We start from the raw sequence: 14,887 nt of genomic DNA on the forward strand, positions 1-14,887 counted from the left end.
GTGCATGCTGACACTTCCAATCACTTGTGCATCCATTCGTGAATGTGTGCAAGGAATGTTTGCTATTTTTACATATATACAGAGCAAGGAGGCAAATGATGCATCAAGGCACCACTCCGTGCAGATAAGCCCAGCAGCCCAGCACCACTCATCACACAAATGAGCAAAAAGTGTGTTGAGCAGCAGCCAAATGAGGTAAAGTACTTGGAAAACCAGAGAAAAAGCAAATGCCAAGAAGAGTTATCAGCATATTTTGGGAAGACTGATCTACACGTGGAACATGCTTGATATTTTCTCCACCAGGAAAACAAGCTATGTATGAAGTACCTTGTACAGGGTATATACAGTAGCTTAAAAGCAATCTGTGTACATTTTATGTGCCATCATTTATGACTCAGAGGAAGGGCAGATTTTTCATAACTGCAGGAAAACAAATTTCACCTTTATAGAAGGGCAAAGACAACACGCTACGTTCTTCCCTTCAAAAAGACATTGAGATCTTTTCCAGAGCAAGGAAGGGAAAACCATTCACTTTGACACGAAGACAGCCATCCTAGGAAATATCAGCTACGTACAAGACTCAAACCCCTGAGAGCTTGGAAGGAACTCTGCCCTTTGCCAGTGCTATCCTTGCTCCTTTTGCCCATTTTGCCTATTTCAGACAAAAAGCATCAAGACAGGTGCAGGTAAGTTCCAGGTGCAAGAGCATAGCTACACGCACACACAGCAGAACGAAGTTTCATACTAAAACCCAGGCCATTACGGGTCAAGCTAACCCGTGTCAATTCCAAGCGACCGTAGAACTCCGTTGGTTCTGCTAGCATCCAAAAAATCAGCCAGACCTCAGTGGAGCAGCAGCCCCTCCAGTGACAACTGGCTCCTCGCCCCTTGGCTCCAAGGGGCACAGACATTTTGCCTTACAGAGCAGCTCCCTGCCCACATCCTCCCTTCCGTTCCCTCAGGGATACTTCATGCCCAACAAACCGTCTGAGTGCAGTAAGCGAGCTGCTTCCTCAGCACCGCGGGATGTTCTCAGACCTGTGAGCCTCACCCGTGCCAAGTATGCCACTTCCTCCCAGGCTGCCGATCCATCATTTGGATGATTTCCAGGGGGCACAGACGAGGACTGCTGCTTGTCTAGAGCAGGTTATTTCACCTCCCAAACTCTCCAGCGACTATTCCTCACCGTGCTTTACTTCCTAGAAGAATTTTCCACATGCCTTATTTAATCCTGCGTCAATTGACGTTACGCAGACATGACATACCTGCCTGCTCTGACACCCCGCCACTGCTCTTCGTTGCTCGCTGAAGTGGAAAGAAATGTATTGAGACAGAGCTGTTCCCCCAAATATTGCTTGTGGCACATCCGCAGGTTTGGTCCTAGGCATAGGAAAGCTCATTTCACAGATCCTCAGGAGCATCCTCAGGAGCTGGGCTTTTCAAGTGACCCTAAGGCCACAGACCTGCGGTCCCAAAGCTTCAGCTTAACTCTGTAGCTGGGGAACAGGGGGAGCTTGCAACATGAACCAGAGCCTTTCCTAGCAGGACAGAAGCACAGCGGTCCTTCAGGAGAAGAAAAAAACCTAAATGCACTCTTTCCTCTATGCCCCAAAGCGGAAAGGGGAGGGGAGAGACATATGGCCATGGTCCACTGAGGAAGGCAGTAATCTGTTTCTCAGAAGCCGTGCATGCATACCAGATTATCCCTTCACATCCTAAATTAGGAACATACAGATGAAGAGCTTTGTCCCAAAGGAGGTTAAAGTAATTTCTGCTTCACAGTACTGAAGCAGCGATCTTTTAGGGGCACGGAGGCCCCTCTGCAATAGGATACAGAGGGTCCTGTAATCTGCAAAGGAGCCCCAGCTGGTTCGCTTCATCAGTCCAGGGACATTCCCCTAATTTGAAGTTTGAAGTTTCCTAGAAGCTCTCATCTCACATGTTTTAGCCCTTCCATCATTGAAGGAGACTTACTATATTCGCATTTCACCACCGTCAGAAAAACAAACACTAACCACCCAAGTCACAGCAAGAGGGGCAGGTACATCGGGCCCCAAACCCCACCCAGGCTCCTCACAGCCCACTACCTGGAATAATATGGCAAAATTCACCCACCCCACCCCTGCAAAGCAGATGTTTCTGCTTCATCCTTGGGAAAAAAAAAAAAGAAACTAGTCCCACACCCTAAAGTGGCCAGCTTTGCTCAGGCAGACTCAGCTATTTCTAGGCTTGTGGGAATCACGCCCCTTTTAGCAGCACGTCTGTTCTTTATTTGGGATGCATCCCCAAGGCTAGTAGGGCCCTGACCCATCTGGCCAAGGCCTAACAACGCCCTCTACATCACTGCCTTAATTCCCAAGGTCAGCAGGAGGCAGGTCCCTAAGGGTCCCAGCGCCCCGCGGGCAGACACCCAGAGCAGCACAGCGTGCCGCAAGCGCGGGACTTGCAGCCAAGCACCAAAATCCTGCTTCTGCCCAGCCTCGGGGCCTGGGGGCACAGCAAAACTCAGAGTGCAGACACCAAAAGGTCAGAGTAAAATCCTAGCTGGCTCACAGGGGTGACTTCAACCCTCAGCACAGGAACCCCCCTGCAGGCTGCATTCAGAGGCCAGGTACAACACAGAGCATCCATGACCCCCCAAGGGCAAGGCACCGCTGTCTGCCAGCAGCCGCGGGGCTCCTTGGTTGTGGTTTCCCATGTAAAGAGCAAAGGGCTGATCCTGCCCGGCCCCGAGCTCTCAGCTCTGCTCCCAGCGAGCATCTCGCAGTCAGACCCTGCTGGGCGAGCATCCGTGGTTTGAGGAGAAAAAGTTGAGACCCCGCAGAAGCCTTCGCGCTCCAGACCAGCTCCAGCAGAAGGGCTGAGCATGCCTGCTGCCTTCCTCCTATATATATATATATATATATATATATCTTATAAGACTATAATCTCCAGTACATAAAGGATTCACTACTTCCTGTTATCTCTTGTAATTACAAGAACACTGGGAAAAAAAATCGATGTTTCCAGAGCAGACATGGGCCTTATTGGTTTCTGTTTTGCGTCCTGCAGGGAATCAGAGCTGGAGTTTTTAGAGAAGCCAGAGCCGGTTAGAAGCGCAGGGGGCTGGTTGCTCCTCCTCCTAGTCCCAGCTCCTGAGGTCAGGAGGGAAAGCATCCAACAGTGGCAGAAAGACAGATTGTTGTAATTTAAACATTTGAGAGAGGCGGAGAGAGGGACTTTCTCCCAAAGCGTACAAGACGTGATAGTATGCCTCTCCCGATCCCTGCAAACCCTTGCAAGAGAACATTCCGAGCAGTTTTCCTATATAAGCACTCTCCCACGTGTGCCAAAAGGCAGTGACAAGGATGAAAGCTGCTTCCTCCTCCCACCCTCACGCCGCTTTTGGATCACAGAAACGACAAGGGGATTCTTTGTGATCTGCCCTCCCTGTTACAAAAAGCAGAAGACCCGAAGGGATCAAGAGCAAAACAACACCAGCCTCATTAAGAAAAGCATCTGCAGCCACAGGGCTCCAGGCAAGCACTCCTTATCCTTCAAGGAATCGACAGCTTTCCAAGGCGAGACACTGAGCAGCCCACAGCCAGGGAACAGATGCTGTAACTGGGGGACGGACAGCCTCGCATCTTTTAGGGAAAATCCTCTGAGGAGCACGTCCAGCACAGGTCCTGCCCTGCAGCACATTTCTCCTGCACGGCAGCTCCCGTGGGGTCACAGCATTGAGTGCGGAGCAGCTCTGCCAGCCCTAGAAGCCACGTCCTACCTGCCAGCAGCCAAAACACACCTACACCCACCTCATCCATCTCCAGAGGTCGACTGCCATGCAATACCAACACGTCAGAGCCAAGGCTTCAATGCACAAACCAGGCACCGTCCTCCCATGCGAGAGCTGCAAGCCATCAACTCCTTCCTGCCTTACTACACCTGTAGGTCAAATCACCACACCATTAGGGGAAGAGCCCGCGTTCCCGGTCATTTGATATCAAATGGAATTTATATTGAATTTTCAGCTAGCTTGGACAGAAATTATACCAGCAAAACTCCTTCAGAAGTTGCTTACGGAAATCCTCTTGCATTAGATGGGCAGTAAATGGTTGGCTTCGCTTCCTGCTAAGGCTGTACTTTGATGGGGGAAGACAAATCGAGGGCTCCAGTTATTTTTCTGAAGGAATATCGGTTTTACACCAGAGAAATGATTTCACAACAGAAAAATCCAATGGCTAGAGATCAAAAATGTAAACATTTCTACGCAGTCTCTCAGGATTCGTGTTCTGCCAAAATACCAGAGCAGCACTAGACGACTCGCAGGGTGTGCGCCCCAGCACCGCTGCCTCCACCACAGCACGCGTGCTTCCTTCCCGGGACAGCAAAAAGCAATTAGCCCAAGTGCTGCTGATCCCAAAGGGGAGCATTTCAGCCACGTGAAAAGTGAAACCCATAGGTACGAGAGCCCAGGACTTAAATTCTATCCCACTAAAATGAGCATTAACGGCTTCTGAACCTGCTTCTGTTTTCTGGCCTCCTAGCCACCAAAAGCTGCTGCTTTACTGAAATTGTCCCAGCAGTACCAATTAGAGGAAAATTCTGGCCAACTCCCCATCGTGTCCCACCCACTTGGCATTAACCCATGCACAGCCCACCGCTCCCCCCTCCACAAGTGCAACCCAGAGCCACATTTCTATTTTCAGTGCTGTGCCAGTGTGGTTAACCAGCTGCCTGGGGCTTGTAGAGTCAATCTTCTGGGTAGGAAATTAAAAAAGCTTAATTTACAACAGGGCATTTACTAGGGCCAGGAAAGGGGACGGTGGCAAACTATAGGGTGTGCCCACGCTTATTTCCAGGCACCCTATGGACTCATACATCCCACCACCCTGCTGTAATATTGCAGCTCCTTCCCTCCGGGATGGTGCAGCAACCAAGCCAGGACCCGTTGCTTGAAGTCCACACCTTTTTTTGCCAGCTTTTCAAGCGATATTGTCCCAGGACAGCATCTTAACACTACTAGCCTTGCTAAGCCTTGGAGGAAAGCGTCCCAAGTATTAGGGGTTACCACATTAATTTAGAAGTGGCAAGGAAGAAGAGGAGCTTACTAACAAGCTCCAGCTTTGTTTTGCAAAGCCACTGAAGCAGTACAGCAGCAACGAGCCTGCTTCCAGAATATTATCCAGGTTTTTCTGTGTACAGCCTACATCAGCAGTTGGTTTCAGAGCCCCTGGCAGCTCCAATTGCCAAACCCAAGCTCCAGACCCTTGCTAACATTTAGGTGCTTGAACATTTCAGATTTCAGCTGAGATTTCGTCTTGTAACTCTCAAAATACAGTGAAACAGAGCTGTTTGGCACCAGCTGAAGCACCTGGCTTGGAAGCTCCTTTTTTTCCATTTCTTCTGAGCAGAATGACACTTGTATTCAGCGTGACTCATCTCCTTGACCTTTCTATTCACTTCTAATGGTGCAAGCTGGAAATAAGGGCATACAAACAATGCGCTCATTATTCAGCTGGTGAACTGCAGCCCTCGGACCAGCTCTCTACCCTGCAGCAGAGGAGAGCACACAGCATGTGTATCTCATTCCAGCGCATCCAGGATGAGCCCCTCCGAGACCACGCAACCCCACTGCTTCTCACTTCACAGCTGAGGGGTGCAGCCCGAGGAGCTCGTACCCTACCGGCACAAGTCCGTATAAAATGGTGCACAAGTGGAAGAGACCCTGGGAAACCGGCACTGTCACCTCCAGGAATTCAGCTGCAAGGAATTCTTACCGAAGTATTGTCTTGGAAACTGAAAAGGGGGTGGAGGGAGGAAGAGAAGAGGAAAAGGGGCCGGCGAGGCTCTGGGTGAGGATACGGGAGGCGCTCAGCCGAAGCACGGCTTTCCTGCATGTCCACACAGAAAATAGAAACCCCATCTGACGCGTAAATGAAACTAAATCCGGCCACCAAAACTTCCTGAGAGTCCCTCCAAGCAGGGGCTGCAGCAGACCCCTCGGTGACCTCTCCTCTCCGGGAGTTTCCCCTCATTGACTTGGTGCAGCATTGCCAGAGCTGCAGCTTCCCCCACCCACCGCAAGCTGCAGCAGCAAAGCAGAGCACGAAGAAAGAAAAGGGCTTTCAACAGTTTGCTTAAAAGCTGAGCCAGGAAAAAAAAAACTTATTACTTTATTTACTCTGAAAGACTTAGCATCTCCCTGGCTGCAGAGGCACGGCGTGATGCAGGCAGGGATGGCACGCGGGGTCAGCCCATGCCAACAGATGCAGCTGCATTGAAGCCCCACAGGTCACTCAGATCCTCAGCAGGCTGCAGCTTTCTAAGGAGAGCACAGCCCCTGAAACACACCCCGCCCCTCACCAGGAAAACAGGGTGCCCAGGTCCTTTAGGTGAAACCCAGACGCTGTTCAGAGAGGTGGGAAGTTGGCCCCGAGCCTCGTGGGCTGAGCGCCACAAGGAATACAGCATCGGGCATGGGGGACTTCACAAGAAATCAAACCAAACTCATCAGGGACAAACGCACTCAGCCCAGGGCCTGGATGAGGGCAGGGCATTCAGTAACAACACACTGGAAGTGCTTTCTTATAGCAGCAAGAGCTGAGCATCTCCAGCTCCGAGGCAGTGACAGACTGACATCAGCTCACCTTACAGCCCAGGGTTAGCATGCAACACCCACGGGGCGACCACAGGGTGACCCAGCCTCACTACCCAGCACCCTGCTTCCATTTCCATCCCTCCAGCTTCCCGGTGCTTTTCTTCCCAGTAAACTAAAGCGTGTGGGGCCGCCTAACAGACCCTCCGCCTCCTTCAGATTTCACTTACAGACAAAGCTTCAGAGCATCGAGAGCAGCAGATGTAAGGACACAGTGGTCCGTATTATTCTCCATCACCTAAACTGTAAGAACAATCTGTTCAAAGTCTGAAGACAAAAATCCAAAGAACTTTTTGGATTTGCAGCGTGTAAGGCACTAGTGTTGCTAGGCAGGAAGAGACCATCCCACAGAGGAAAAACATTTTTCAAGCAGACAACTCAGACCACAACTCAGACCATAACCTGAGGCACAGGGATGAAAAAGGGCTCAAAACACTTCAGTGCCTGAAAAATGTGTCTTGCTGGCATATCAGCACCCAGCCTTACTTTTGTGTTACAGCAGTGACTCGATGCCAGGTTCTGTACAGGGAGAGAGGATCAGACCCCAGGGCACCAGAAATGCAGGGGCTTGCCCAGGGGCTGAAAGGCTGCAGCAGAGCTTGGGAACGAGCACTGGTGCAGCTCACTCCACTCATTCAATCCCCAAACCATCCTTTTTCTTTCCAGCTTATTAAACCATCTTTAAGAAAAACTTCTGTGTTGTAAATACATTACTATCATTTTCCTAATTTCAGAAGTGACATCTCGACGTTGTGAAAGCTTCCAGATGATGCTAAGAATCCTGCTGGCTTCTGTAGAGAAGAGTCCGGACTCAGAGCAACCAACCTCAAAAATTCCTTTTGTGTAGTTCCTTCATTTATTTTAGTTCTAAAGATTTTCCAGACGTGTCCACAGAGAAACCACGGCATCATCTGGATGGTTCACTCAGTGCTAGGCTTCTTTTCAAGAGCCTTGAAATCTGCCGACAGTAACCCAGTGGCTAATTACACCCCATTGCCAACCTAAGTTTTTTCCACATAACATGAGATTGTAGCAATTTTTCCATTCTTTCATGTCTCAGCTTTTTTTTTTCCGGTTTCAGTCATTCTTCCCATATTGGGTTTTTCTTTGATTTGTTTGTTTCACACAAAGGTTTCAATTTTAAGGAAAACTGCCAGTTTGCAAACTCAGCACATATCCCCGTGAGCTTCAGCAGAGCTACTAAGGATAAAAAGCTCTGATGTACAGCTGCAGCTGGAAAAGGGTCCCAGCAACTTCTCTCAAGCAAGGCAGGAGGGCAAAGGAGGGGAGCATTGCCTAAACAACTAAAGGAAAAAAGCAGGTAACATCAGAAGGCAGAAGATCTTAAGGGTCTGAGGATAGCACCCTGCTTACCTTGGTCAAAGGTTTGCAATGAAAGAAGCCTCTGGACGTGGCCACTGGTCCAAGGAGCCTACAGTTTGCAGGTTTCAGCTCTCACCAGAAAAATAGTTTTACGCAGTAGCCCCACACTCTAATTCTCCAAAACCTACTCCGCAGCCTTGGTGTCTCGGTCTTCGAGGTAATTTTCTGCTAAAGGATGGGCGTCAGGAGGCTTAAAACTCTGGGTAAGCCACGCCAGCAGTTCTGCTCCGCGGGCACAAAGCGGCTCCTGACAGAATTGAACTCTGCACAAGGGGCAGAGCTTTCCCCAGGGCCAAACCAAGCCCCAAAACACACTTGAGCTCCCCCTCATTTGCCACAGTGCACCACCCCACATCCTGCTACAGACATGGGGCTCGCTGCTTTCTCCAGAAGGCACAGTGATCATCTGGAAGGTTTCACTGTCCTGAAGTCTCCTAAAACCTCTCCAGAAAGCCACCCTCCCAGAAGCAAGGAATAAAACACAGTGCTATTCCTGACAGCTCTGTAATAAGGTGTGGGGTCGTAATCAGAGAAATCCAGGTAAAAAAGAGCCAAGAAAGGCACTAAGCAGCCCTTACCCAGACGAACACAACCAAGTCCGCATCTCAGCGCAAATCAAGTTCGGAAGGCAGCAGCAGCAGCGCCTTTTGTGGCATGGGTCCTCCCTTGGGGCTGCCCCAGCCACCACCGATCCAAGGGGACCCCCTGTGCGGGGACAGGCAGGGGGTCCCAGCACAGCGCCACTTCCAGGTCCTGCTGCTTGTACGGGACAGACCTGCCACGAACCCAAGTCAGATGGTTGCCTTCCATACAACAATTCTATTCCAAAGCAGCTCAAAACATCAGTAGCTCGGGGAACCCAGCGGATCGTCAGGCCGAGCAGCGGAAGCACAATTGTGCGCGCATGCCTTTGTGGTGACACTGACACTTACTGTTGGGCAAATACTGAAGATATTTAACTTGACCCAATTCCAGCACATGACTGAAAGGCCTCAGCATTCCCAGACTGTCCTCAATCACTGTATCAGACCTGCAGAGTAAGGGCTTTCCTACAGGCGTGAGGGGAAGTCTACACTGGGAAGTCTTCCGCCACATGAATGGAGTTCGAGGTGTAACTTGTGGTTCATTCATGGTGTATTTCCCAAATAATCTTGTTTTAAACTGGAATTTCCATTCTCCTAAGCTTTCACATGGGAGAAGTAATCATGTTTTCAACCAAAATCCAAATTTGATTTTTCCTTAGTTTTATAGAATAGCTGCTTCCTAAGGATAAGGTTCCTGCTAAGCAAACTGGGCGAGCACATACACGGGCACATGCGTGCAAACGTAAGTCTGGCACTTCATCACATGCAATGCAGCAGGGATTTCCCCAGTCACAGGGACTGCTACACTTCAAAGTCAATTCACCCTGTAGCAGAACAGGAGCAGCTCAAAATGCACTTGTTCTTCCCAAATCACTTGGGCTGGGCATCTCTACCCCCAAACCAGCGTACACAGACCATATCCCTAACCATCTCTAGAAGAGGTGCCATGCAGCAAACGAGCCTCTTAGCTCAACCCTTTGAAAGTCCTTCAAGGCCAAGAGCTGCCCCTGCACCCGCAGTGTCTGCTGCTGTCCGACAGCCCCGGGCTCAGCTCCTTGCCCCCAGCCCTTCCCGGGTCCCTCCATCCTCCAGCTGCATCCCCAAGCAGCCACAGCAGCACCGCGCCGATACCTCACACCCTACCTACACCAGCTCCTTCCTCCAACTGCCCCATACAGGGCTTGTCAGCCCAAAAAGCACCTGATCTTCAACCTGCTTCCACAGAAGCATTCCCAGTATTGCTATACACAGTTTTTGAAGTTTGGGAGTTGCATGTTTGCCCAGTACAGCTGGCCATGCAGCTTCCACCTGGTCCAAGAGCAGCCCCGCAATGCGCTCCCCACACCACACCGCAGCCCCGGCACCCAGATAGCAGCCTGAAGGATCAGGTCATAAGACAAAAAGTACAAAAAGTAACTTCAATTCAATTGCCGATTTGCTTTACTGCTACAGACAAAGAAAAATTCAGTCTGAGGAGTGGTTTCCTGGAAAGCATTCCCTGATTTATTTCTGAAGTCCAGACAAAACTCACATTACCTAAAAACGCAACTATAAATGGTACTTCCCAAAACGCCTCTGCATTACTGATATGTGCCACAGCAGTGCCTTCTGCTTTTTTAGCATCTGCTGCAATAGTTTGTCTTGGCTTAAGGAACAGATCTAATTCAAAGCAGTGATGAGAACATACTCTGAAACCATGCCCTGAAGCCAGGCGGCAGGACAGATGGGGAGCTTTGAGGCACAGACAGCACCAGGACCTCACTCCATCGCCACTGGTGGAGGAAAAACAGTCCGGCACACACTGCCGGGGTGACAGGGCATCCATGCCATTAACAGGCTGGGCCTGTGACAGTGGCAAATATTTTTGTGTTGGAGCTCTGAGGGAAAGAAATGGTACTTTAAAATTAGAGCTGCTGTGCTGAGCATCACAGACAGCACTGCTGCCACGCAGAGCGACAGCGCTTCGACAAGTTCCCTCGGGAGCTGCCAACAGCCAGCCCAGGCACTAAGCAGAGCACGGATAAGATGATCAAGCTGGAGACAGACTTAGGAACAACGTGCAATATGTACTAAACTTAATCGCCTTCCAACTGTCTCATGGAGTTTTTACACCAGATAGAGCCCACTCCCAGGCTCACACCGCCACCCGCACATCACTGTCCCGCTGCAGAGGAGGCAGAGTTCAGAGCAGGAACCACAGTACTGCATCACCCCCAAAGGTGGGACATATCACATCCCACAACACATGATGCAGCTACAAGTAACCATGAGACACTGGGGAATCCTATTTACACTGTAAGAACCCGAGAAATCCATCCCCATTCAGCAACAAAAAGTAAGGGGCAGGGGACAGTACTCATTTAAGAGGATGCGCATCCCTTTTGCGGTCCCCCCTATTTGTTCTAGGGCAGATTGTCTGCACACACTAGGAATAACACAAGTCTTGTTTATTGGATTACTCTTGCTTTTAAAAAAGACATTTATATGCCGGGATCCAGAATTGGCATTCTGACACAGCAATGCCAGCAGGCAGGAGGTCCACGCTGTCATTGCTCTTCGTACATCAAAAAAGATCAGTAGTCTTCAGCAGATTTTGCCTTAGAAAGCTACAACCTAAAGACCAGAGATGAAAAGGGACCCAAACCCCAATGACCTGTTGCCCGAGCAATGCAGCCATGCTTTGGACCGCAGAGCCAGCGCTCCCATTAGCTCCGATGGGAGTCGGCACAGCCGGCTCCTCGATCACGGGTCAGGAACCAGCTCCTGCATCCAGCACTGCAGGGAGGCGAGCGCCAGAGCAGCCTTCAAAAACTGCCTCTAAGGGAAGGGCCTGCAAAGGGTTTTCATCTTGACCCCAGCTTACATGGAAGAATAATAAATTACCTAAGCCGAAAGCCTCTACCACATCCCCTGGACAGAGCATGGCTGACAGCTGGGTTGCTTTTAACTTAAAGCCCTGTTCCAAACTGGCAATACGCTGACAGCATAATCCAGGTTTTACACTGGAAATCAGAGTCGCCATCAATTCCAAGCTTAAAGTCATATTTCTTCTTGTAAAACAATATCAACGCTTTCAATTGGCAAAATATTAAAAGGACTTCTAACTGGCTGGATAAAGATTATTCTTTAGCTCATTCTGGATGACTGGGGAAGAGCCAAGGGGAGAAGCAACAGATGGTAACTGGATACTTCATAGTTTCTAGTATTTTTATTTCTTCTGAAGAGCATGCCATGTATTATTACACTTCTCTACCACTAAAGGAAACTGCTGCTTCCAGAAGTTTTCACCCAAAAAAACAATTCAACTTTATAGGCATTTGTAAAAGTATAGACAGGCTCCAACTTTGCGGGTCAGATCCGCGTGACATCATCTGTTAAAATATGGGAAAATGTGAGCTGGAAGGGCAGTGTTCAGAGACAGTTCAGTTCGTGCCATTCCTGACACTGGGATTTCTCTATTTGCCCTGGAAGCCTTCTGTCCTGGGTTCTTCCCCCCTTCTTTGGGGATACCTGATGGATCTGCTTCTGAGGATGAGCACAGAAGTGTTTCGCCCCTCCGTACACAGAAACCAACTAAACTGAAAATGAAACAACCCGGGCTGAAATAAAAACCAAGAAAACTTGGAAAGATTAAAAAGCATTAGTCAATGCCATCAACAGTCCAAATCTGACTCCTCCCTCATTTAAATTATTTGATGCCCTATTAGGAGGCTCATTAAGAAAACTCAAAGCTTTCACTGCAACAGTCATTACTTGGAGCAGGGAGCTGGCCCTACAACAGCTCGCCAGCCACCCATCATTAGCCCCAGCCAGAGCAGAGCTCTGCTTCCTGCAGCTGCCGTCCAGGGTTGGACCCGGCACTGCCGGAAAAGTTACCTGCTAACTTGAAAAGGAGCTGGGTCCTACGCTGAAACTGTAGGAGGGATACTCACTGACAGGCAATACGTCTAAGGATGCTCTGAAACATCAGTACGGCCACAGACAAAAGAAAAAAGAAAACTTCGTAAACTCTCCTTTGAAATAGCTGAGACTGGGGGTAGTTCAATTTTCAACCACCACAAGGTCAGGGTGGCCAGACAAGCTGGCTGCACAAAAAGGGAATCAAGAGGAGCTAGTATCACCCCAGTATTCTCAGAGAACTGCCCCAGCAGCCCGACACTTCTGCACTACAACACAGACTCCAGCAGTAGGTCCGACTGCCGTTAACTTTTTCTGGCAGTGATTTTTATTCAGTGACCGGCAACTTATTTTCCCCATCTTGCTCAAACTCTGCAAGCAAACCAGCAACGAAAGCATTTCTCAAATGCCACCTTTCTTAAGGAAATTTTAGGAACCTATAAGCTCTAGTTTGCAGTCACGCTGCTATATACAGAGTCCCACAAGCATTCACCCTGCTAAGAACCAGCCCCGCGATCCCCACTGCCTGGGCTTCCCAGGGAAGACAGCAAGCACGCAAGTATCACGCGTGCACGCTGAATCCCAGACTTTTCAGCTCTTTGCTCTTCAGAGCACTACCCCGTTCCTCAAGTCACCCTGCACAACTCCAACTTTTCACATCTCAGAAGCAGCCTCGCCAACAAGCTAGCCTTCCCCTCGCGGTGCTGTTCAAAAAGAGCTCGGTGCACCAACACCTCCAAGTGCCTGCTACAGCTTCAGCAAACACCCTGAGAGCACACGCAACTCTTAGAGCAGCTCCACAGGTCTCCATCCAGCCTGCTCTGGCATTTCACATCCACCCCGGGGACGGCAGACATTTGGAAAGCAGAGCTCTGGAAACGCGCTCCGCAAAACCAGAGCGCTCGCTTGGTGAAACCGAGCGCTCAGCCCCGCTTCTGCCTGGCTGTCCAAGTGACATTCCAGGCTCTCGCTGCACGCCCAGTGCTGCTCCACATCTGGTGCTTCACTGCGCTTCCTCCTGCCCCGGCTCAGGAGCCACAATTTTAAGGAGAAACCCAGAAAATCTGGGCTGGCGAGGCGAGAGGGCAGAGCGCGCCTTGAGGAGCCGAGCAGGAACTTCTGCACAGCTTTTTTTGTGCGTGAGATCTGTGCTTTGATGTACGGGGGCGGGGGGGAAGAGCAGATTACTTGTGGACAAAAGTTTTTGCTCCTCGGGGAGGAGAGCTGTGCAAGAAGAGAGGCTCGGTTACACACACATCCACACGCCCGGCCATATAAAGAGCTGCAGCCTCCACCAACGCGTCCCAGCTTTTTTGCTCCGGGACACACACAAAAAGCAACAGGCAGACTCTTTAAGAAAGACGAATAAACTATTGTTTTAAGGTTTTTTCCTCCCCTTTTACGGGCCCCCTGACAAATGGCATTCAGACTCGAGCAACTGAAGGGTTCCCCCCCCCCCCCCCCCCCGGAATGCAGCCCGGGAGCGCTTCGCCCCGCACAAAAGCCCCACTCGCAGGGCGCAGCGGCCCCGGCTCGCTTCTGGCACCCACCAAAGCCTAAGGGGGGGGGGTCCCGGAGCGGGGGGGGTCCCCCTGCCTCTTACCTGCCCGGCCGAGGGACACGGCACCCAGCAGCAGCAGCAGCCAGCTCCGTATCCAACTGCGCCTTTTCCACCGCGTGTGCGTATCCATGGTCCACAAAAAACGGGGCACCAGCTCGGGACAATTCGGGGGGGACAAAAAAAAAAAACCGCCAGAAGAAAAAAAAAAAAAAAAAAAGCTGCTCGGACCCCCCCCCCGCCAACCCACCCCCCCCGGAGAGCAGCCGCCCTATAAAGCCATGGGATGGGCGAAAAGCTCTCGGGGGCTCCGCCGCGCTCGCTCCACCGCGCTGGCCCCCGGCCCCTGCCTCGCTCCTGCGGCGCAAAACTTTCTTTTCTCTTCCCCCCCCCTCCCCTCCTTCCCTTTTCTTCTTTTAAACCCGAGGCAAGAGTTTGTCAATCTGGGAGTCGAGCAGCAAATCAGGGCCGGGCGGAGCAGCCCCCCCTCCCGGGCCGGCCCGGCCCCCCCGCCCGCCCCCCAGCCCGGCCCGGCCCCAGCCCGTGACGGGGAGGGGGGGGGGGGGGGCTCAGCACGGCTGGGTGGCTCCTAGCAGCACCCCCAGAGCCGGGGTTTTGTATGAGAGAGGGGTTTGGAAGGGGCAAAACGCAAGGATTTGGTGAAAAGGAGGCTGGCGCTGCAAGGAGGGAGGTGGGGAGGCAGCGGGGCTGCTCGCCCCCCAGGCCCAGCACTGCTCTGCTCCTCTCGCTCTTCTTTCCGTGGAGCTAGCGAGCACTGCGTGCTTGCACCCGGGGACAAACGGCAAGGGACGGTGCACGTCCCTTGCA

The 14,887-nt window shown here is 51.1% G+C and overlaps 1 protein-coding gene across 4 annotated transcripts in view; it reads right to left on the reverse strand.

Moving 5' to 3' along the window:
• The window catches only part of COL5A1 (collagen type V alpha 1 chain), a 152,091-nt gene extending 137,580 nt beyond the window's left edge, over positions 1-14,511 (reverse strand). The window contains exon 1 of one of the 4 annotated variants that reach the window (XM_035555043.2): positions 14,105-14,511. In XM_035555043.2, coding sequence (XP_035410936.1) covers positions 14,105-14,192 — 88 coding nt within the window. In that variant the 5' untranslated portion in view covers positions 14,193-14,511. Of the gene's footprint in view, positions 1-8,598; positions 8,621-14,104 lie in introns of those variants that run through there. The other 3 variants (XM_035555044.2, XM_035555046.2, XM_035555045.2) reach the window with 3 other exon arrangements.
• Positions 14,512-14,887: the final 376 nt, after the last annotated feature.

This window comes from Cygnus atratus, chromosome 19, assembly GCF_013377495.2.
Source record: "Cygnus atratus isolate AKBS03 ecotype Queensland, Australia chromosome 19, CAtr_DNAZoo_HiC_assembly, whole genome shotgun sequence".
NCBI classification, from domain to species: Eukaryota; Metazoa; Chordata; class Aves; order Anseriformes; family Anatidae; genus Cygnus; species Cygnus atratus.